The sequence below is a fragment of the Callospermophilus lateralis genome, chromosome 2 (assembly GCF_048772815.1).
Source record: "Callospermophilus lateralis isolate mCalLat2 chromosome 2, mCalLat2.hap1, whole genome shotgun sequence".
Lineage (NCBI taxonomy): Eukaryota > Metazoa > Chordata > Mammalia > Rodentia > Sciuridae > Callospermophilus > Callospermophilus lateralis.
This window is the reverse complement of record NC_135306.1, coordinates 103,937,789-103,945,913: the sequence shown is the minus strand read 5'-3', so window position 1 is coordinate 103,945,913 and position 8,125 is coordinate 103,937,789. Positions and strand designations below refer to the sequence as shown.

The 8,125-nt window shown below is 36.0% G+C and overlaps 1 protein-coding gene across 1 annotated transcript; it reads left to right on the top strand.

Annotated features, from left to right (window-relative positions):
* Positions 1–6,724: 6,724 nt before the first annotated feature.
* LOC143391086 (olfactory receptor 8G50-like) lies at positions 6,725–7,669 on the top strand. Its single transcript, XM_076843650.2, has one exon. It carries the CDS (start codon positions 6,734–6,736, stop codon positions 7,667–7,669), a length of 936 nt encoding a protein of 311 aa, XP_076699765.2. The 5' UTR covers positions 6,725–6,733.
* The last annotated feature ends 456 nt before the right edge of the window (positions 7,670–8,125 follow it).

The following is an 8,125-nucleotide window of genomic DNA, read 5'->3' as shown; positions in this document are numbered from 1 at the left end:
ATGGAAACATCTCTGCATGAATGTATCCAAACTTTATAAAATTGTATATACACAGCAAATATTTGGGGTTTTCTTTCTTTTTTTTTTTCTTTTTGTAAGCTGATTACATTCAATAAAGGTGGAAAGAAGAAAAGACAATAAATTTCATGTCTAAACCAATCCACATGAATTTCAAAGTATGATATAATTTCATCCACATCAAAGCTCTACTGCCTAATATCATCCCTTACTTGAGGAAAATATTTCATTTTCTTTAGAATTGTCTCACTATTCTAAGTATACCCATGACTCCTTTCCATGTCCCACTCAATCCTTCTTCTCCACTCTTGTAGAAGTTCCATTTCTACTTGTAGTTGATATTAGTCTCCTCCTCAGTCCCTTCTCTGATTTCTAAAGTACATGATGAATGCTCACATGGACTATCATTTACATTCTGGCTCATTTGCACAGTGACTTTCATCATTCACTCTTTTCTGAGCTGTTTCTCTGTGACCTCCCTAAAGGCATAGGCCATGATTTACAATGTCCTATATCACTTCAACTCAAGTCTCACTTTAGTTGTTTGTTACAAAGTATTTTACTGAGGGATTATGTGATTTTTGTAAGTGGAAAAGTATGAAATAAAATAGAATGAAAGAATAACTTAAATTTCACACTTTAGGAAAACACGTTCATACGAATTCCCCAACACTCAACAGTAACCTTCCATTTCATGTAACCTACTTACCATTATCACCTGAATGATTTATTTGTTCATTCCTAGTATAGTCTTATACTTCTTTCAGAAATGTCAAATCATAGGGGAACCCCTTTGCATTAGTCAGCTTTATCACTGCGACCAAAAACAAAATACCCAGAGAGAACAACCTAGTGGAGGAAAAGGTTTTAGAAATTTAGCCTTTCATCATCAGACTCCATAGCTCTGGGCCCAAGGTGAGGCAGAACATTACGGTATAAGGACTTGGTGGAGGAAACCTGTTAAGTTGGTTACCCATACAGTGTTCAGTTGGGGTCCAAAATAGAGAGAGATGAGTAAAAGTAACAGGCAAAGCACAAATTTATTGAAAATAAAGGTGAAAATAGCACTCTGTAAGGTAGAGCAAAGTGGGCTGAGCGAGGAAAGAGGCTCAGAGCCCAGATGTCTGGGAATTCTTGTCCTATATCCTGAGCTGAAAAGTGTTCTCTTCCCTGTTGGACCTGATTGAAGACCTTGCCCCATTTGCTCCCATTGGTTACCGTATGATACCTGGCTAGAATACTGCTCACATTACCCCCATGGTTACATTCGAATACTGAACTTATGACAGAAGTTGCATGAGCAAGAAGTCCTCGGTGTTGGGAGATGCCATGTTAGTGGGACTTACAGTAAATAGGGACATGATTCATGTCTCTGCATTGCACTCCAGCTGGCATTTTTCTTGCATACTTCCTTTGGACATCACATCATGGTGTCCCTGAACTCCCACCTAACAGGTTCATGGCAGCCAGGAACAGTCATGCCTCCAGTGACATACTTCCTCCACCACATTCCACCTGCCTATCATCACTGCCCTGTGCAGTAGTCCTTTCAGATTATTAATCCGTCAAGTGAACTCATCCAGTGAATTGGGTACAGCTCTCATAGTCTAGACATTCCACATCTGAACATTTCTGCATCATCCCCCACATAAAATTTTTGGGGAATCTAACATATAACAACCTTTATTGACGGCTAAAATAAACTTTATTGTCAACTATAGCACAGCAATTATAAAATTCACTTGTCTCTAATCTTGTTATTTCTACTTATTTCCTAAATTGCTTAGGTCAACACCTTTCATTTTTAACCCCTTCACTGAGATATTCCATAAAGTGCCAAAGATTTCTCACTTTAAATGTCGTCTTCATATGTTCTCTTGAGTTCACCGAAGTATGATACATTGGTCTCTATTTTCACCTGCATAACTGTGTCATGCCCATAAAATTAATAAGACCTATAAAGAACAACACAGACCTATAAAGAACAACATTCACTAATAATTACAACTAGTTAGCTATTTCTCCAAGCTCAAGTAAGCGGAAGAGGATTGATATCATAATTTTAAATATTTCAGAAACTGTGTTCACATAAGAATTTGTTTTCAAGATCTCCTAGAGCCATATCTAGGAGGCTTTAATTTCTTAACCTTAATACAATCATTGCTATTTCTTCAACCCAGAGAGACTATTACGCACAAGGGAGTTAATGAGAGTTTCATACAAAAGAACAAAAAAGGAAATTGTAATTGCTCTTACATCCCAACAGCTCATCCCTGGTGAAAGTAAATCTTGAGGGAGCTTCCACCTATATATTGTTATGATACCTCTTATGTCTCAAATCTCTAGATAAAAATGACATCATTTTGGTGAGTGTCTTAGGTAGTATTATGAAGAAGCTGCAAGAGAAAATCATAGGATTTGATTTATAATATGCAATCAACTACTCAGGAACAGATCTGCATCATGATCCCCTAAGTGAATGAGCACAAGAAGTCAGTTTTGAACTACTTCCATCAATATCACCAAGAGCTATTGCCCTCAGAGGCACTTGGTCTTAAACTGACATGAGACTCAGACCCACGTTTCCAAGCAGAGAAACAGTGAGTACTTCAATTCCAAGTGTCCCAGAAACTCTCCATCTCAGGTTGAAGCACCTTCATGAAGTTGAGATTCCTCACAATATTACAGTGGTTTCTTACAGATTATTCATCTTTTCTGTGTCATATCAGAAAGCAGAGAATTATCTTTTACACAATCCAACTCATACTGCTTCCAGGTATGTTCAGTGGCTGGAGGGATTTGGATTTTAAGACAAAGTGTATCTCATTGATTGTAGCTCTTCCTCTCATTTATTTGCTATAGTCTGATCCTAATTTTTATTGCTAATCATATGGATCCTAGGTGTAATTATCTTGATCTCAATCTTGAGTATTTCTTGGTAATTATAATTTATTAAACACCATCATAAAATAGAGTATCCCAAATTAAGCACAGTACACCAGATGCAGTTATCTTATATCTATCACTACCCTTGTTTTGGGTACTCTGTTACTTTTCAATAAACCCTTTGGAATTATCAGTATTTTTAGGGGCTTTTTTCTGGATGTTTTGAAAATGAAAAACTGTTAGGCTTCTCAACTTTAATTATTGTTCAGATTCACAATACATTTCCACATTCAGATGATGCTTAAAAAGATTTCCTTGATGCTATTCTGGGTTAGCACTACAATATCTGTGTCCCTATGTGACAAGCCCAATTCTTATAGTCATCTATGTGTCTAGTCTGCAGCCACCCTGCCCTTTTTTGAATGCAACATTCTGAAGGACAGACATTGTACATTACACGGTTCTTCAGTCTGAATGTCACAATGAAACTTTTGCTTCTCACAGAAGCTAAATTTGCTTTACTAAAAGTAAAAATCCCAACAGTATCTTCTGAAATCATTAATTCCATATGAATTTTGATTACTATTTAGTTTAAACTTCACAGAGTTTTGTGTGGTGCCATGCAAGTTAATTGATAAAATCCTTTTCTCAAGACTATATTAAAAGTCCTATGGAATAGTAACCAAAGATTTCTCACTTTAAGTGTAGTTTTCATATATCCTCTGAGTTCCCCTAAGTATGATACATTGGTCTCATATATTACTTGGCTTTAAAGAGGAGTGAAATTATGATATTTGCCAGTAAATGGTTGGATTTGGAGAATATCATTAAATTTGTTTCAATTAGTTATACATGGCAGTAGAATACATTTATGGACTTTGATATATCATACATAGATGGGATATAATTTCACCTACATAACTGTGTCATGTCCATAAAATTAATAAGAGAGATTTATCAGTTTAAAAAAATCAGGATAATGAGAAGTGTCATTATGTTACTATATCAACTTAGTAAAAACCTAATGAATCACAAATTTGGGGTATACTTGAGCAGTTTTTTTGGTGGTTCTGAATCATCACTGCTTTCTTTTATTAGAATTCAAAGCCATTTTCTTCCCCAAAGGATTCTGTCCAATTGATACAACATGTATGAACCTAGTGGATGCTATGCCAAATGAAATGTCAGTTACAAAAGAACAAATATTGAGTGATTTCACTTATATCAGGTATTCATAATAGTAAAACTTATGGAAGCAGAGGTACAATAATGGTAACCAGAGACTCAGAGGTGGGTGAAACGGGGACTAGTTATTCAATAATTAATAATCATCAGTTATGTTAGATGAGCAAGACCTAAAGATGTTCAACAGAGAATGGTATCTACAGCTAAAAATATGGTATTTTGCATTTCCAAATCAAAGGATGTTAAACCTCATAAGTATTTTTACCACAAACAACAACAATAACAGCAACAACAACAACAAAAAAAAAAAAAACAAGAACAAACCAACAAAAAAATTCAAAGTGACACAAGATATTTGGGGAGGTGATAGATATGATAATTACCATGATTATGGTGATAGTGTTATTAGTACATGGCTATGTCCAAACAGATCAAATGACATTCATTAAATATAGACAGTTACTTTCATATCAATTCTACCTCAATTAACTGTTAAGAAACAGAGAAATCTTTTCTCCTTTAAGCTGTTTTGGTATTTTGCTTTTGGTTCATTCATTTCTAAGATGGTTCAGGCAAATGGAGGCTAAGACTACTCATGCAAGGCAGTTTACTTGGGAATGCCCCACAAAGGTCCAAGGCTTTAAACCACCCAAGGTATTAGCAGAGCAGGACAGGAAGCAGTAGGAATAAAGAGCATGTGTCCAAGTCAGACATCAGGGGCAAACTGTTGCCCTGGGACCAGAGACCCAAACCTGCAGTCAAAATTACAATGATTGGGAAACAGGTAATGGAACTGCTTACTGTGTTGGTCGTTAGCATACAGTGGGATGCCTTGTGAGAAAACAGGAACACAGAAAAAAGTTGGAATTATGGAAAGATATATCTTTCTTCATTTCATGCTACTGTAGCAGAATACCAGGGACTGAGAAATGGATAATGATCAAAGGTCTGGGAAGTCCAAGATTGAGGGATCACATTGGTGAGTGTTTTTATGTTGTATTCTCTTATGGTGGAATGATCAAGGACAAAGGAACACACACGGGAAAGAAAGAGAAGAGGCTGAATGTAGAAACTCACAACTGTGATAACTAACTCACCTTTTTAATTTTTGTTTTTTTAAACTTAATTTGTTTTAATTAGTTATACATGACAGTATAATGCATTTATGGACTTTGATATACATACATGGAATATAATTTCTCATATTTTTGAGTGTACATGTTGTCAAATCATATTGGTCATGAAGTCACATATGTACATACAGTAATAATGTCTGTTTTATTCTACTATCTTTTGTATCCCCACATGCCCTCCCCTTCCCTCACATCACTTTTCTCTACCTAATCTAACGTAAGGCTATTCTTCCCTACTGCCCCCCACATTATTGTGAATTAGCATCTGTATATTGTAAAAAACATTCAGACTTTGGTTTTGTGGGATTGGCTTATTTCATTTAGTATGATATTCTAAAACTCCAACCATACTGATTTGATTATCTCATTCCTTGCATTTACATAAAGATTTTTTAATCAGCCTGTCTATATCTGAGAAAAACAATCCTGGAATTTGATAAGAATTGTACTACATTTGTAGATAAATTTGGGTATTTTTACAATTTACCCTAGGATGAGGGTTTTTGTTTTGTTTTGTTTTGTTTTTGTACCGTGGGATTGAATCCAAGGGCACTTAACCACTGAACTACATCCCAGACCTTTTTACTTTTTATTGTGAGATAAGGTCTCCTTAAGTTGCTGAGGGCCTCACTAAGTTGCTGGAGCTGGCTTTGAACTTGTGATCCTCCTGCCTCAGTCTCCTGAGTCCCTGAGATTACAGGCATGTGCCACAAATGCTAGCTAGTTTGAGTCTTTTGATTCATGAACATGGAATTTTTCCTTTTATGAATGGCTTCAATTCTATTTGACATTACATAGTAATTTTATGTGCAATGTCTTCCATAAAATATATATATATTTATTTTTTATGTTATTACAAATCCGTATATCATTGTTCAATGAAAGTTTATAGGAATACAATTGACTTTTTATATTGGTCTTATATGCTACAACCATGTTAGAATTTTCATTTTTTTAAAGGTCCTTTATGCAAAAACTATGCAATTTTTCACCTTGAATATTATGCCACTTACAAATGTGCAAATTGAGAGAGAAATAATTCTTGTTTTACAATCTGGGTGTCCTTTAATTTAATTTTATTTTTTCCCTAATTGCCCTTGCAAGAAATTCTAGCAGTGCAGAGAGTGGACATCTTGTCTTGTTCATTATCTTAGAGGCAAAGACTTTTCGTCTTACACCAAAGTGACTATGCGTTTCTTGTGAATGCTTCGGGATTCATTATTATTTTATTTTGTTATTTATCAGAGTAGTTTTGTGGGAGTTCAGGGACTGGGTAATACTAATATCAAATCTTAAAGCAAAGACTACAAATAGGGACAGTTCTGATATTAATTTACATGTCACATATTCCTGTGATCCTGCTGTCCTTGACAGCTAAAAGTGCAGGATCAGGAAAGAAATGGAGACAACTGTCTGCAAAGACTTGAACTTTGTTTCTCACAAAGTGATTGGATAACAGATGCCTTGTTCATACTTTTTCTTCTCTTCATACTTAGGATTCTCAGGAGAAAATGGCAGAGGGAAATCATTCTACAGTGACTGAGTTCATCCTGGTTGGATTAACAGACAAACCAGAGCTCCAGGTGCCCCTCTTCCTCCTCTTCCTGGGAATCTATGTGCTCACAGTGGTGGGGAACCTGGGCATGACCACACTGATTGGGCTCAGCTCTCATTTGCACACCCCTATGTACTATCTCCTCAGCAGTCTCTCCTTCATTGACCTCTGCCAATCCACTGTCATTACCCCCAAAATGCTGGTGAACTTTGTGATAGAGAAAAACATCATCTCCTATGCTGAATGCATGACTCAGCTCTACTTCTTCACTATTTTTGCAATTGCAGAGTGCCACATGTTGTCTGCAATGGCATATGACCGCTATGTTGCCATCTGTAACCCCTTGCTTTACAATGTTACCATGTCTAATCAAGTCTGTTCCTGGATGGTAGTTGTGGTGTATAGCATGGGCTTGATTGGTGCCTCAGCTCACACTGTTTGCATGCTAAGAGTGCTTTTCTGTAAGGATAATATAATAAACCATTATTTCTGTGATCTTTTTCCACTACTGGAGCTCTCTTGCTCCAGTACATTTATAAATGAAGTAATAGGTCTGTGCTTAAGTGCATTTAATATCTTTGTTCCAACCCTGACAATCCTTAGCTCCTACATCTTCATCATAGCTAGCATCCTACGCATTCGCTCCACTGAGGGCAGAGCCAAAGCCTTTAGCACATGCAGCTCCCATGTCTCAGCTGTTGCTCTCTTCTTTGGTTCTCTAGCATTCATGTACTTACAACCATCATCAGTCAACTCCATGGACCAAGGGAAAGTGTCCTCTGTGTTTTACACTATTATTGTGCCCATGCTGAACCCTCTTATATATAGCCTAAGGAATAAAGATGTCAAAAATGCTCTATATAAGCTCTTTGGAAAAAGAAATTTCCCATAAAGACAGGACTTTGCTTAGGAAATGAGGAAGTTTTGTAAGAAAATAGTGCATTGGGAACAATAAATATCCACAAGTCATCAGATTGCTTCTAGTAGATGATTATTTGTAAGAAAGGTATCAATGGTAAGACTGGATTCACAAGATTTGAACATGAAGGGCAGCACCATGCTAGGATGCCCAGAGTCTATTTACCTAGCATGACCTGGATCATATCTAAATACTTTTGAAGTTCTTCAACATCATCCAGATGGTTGATTATATTTTACATGTTCAGAAGATGAGTCTTTATGGGCCATATTCACTTTCTTAGTTCAGAGAATAAATACATTTCATCATTAACCTTTGGTATTTCCATTGATTTGTGTACCTGGCCTTTTAAACTATTAGTAAATATTTTTGAAATTTTGATCTTTAAAATAAATCATTCTAATATTTGAATTATTAAAAATATAATTC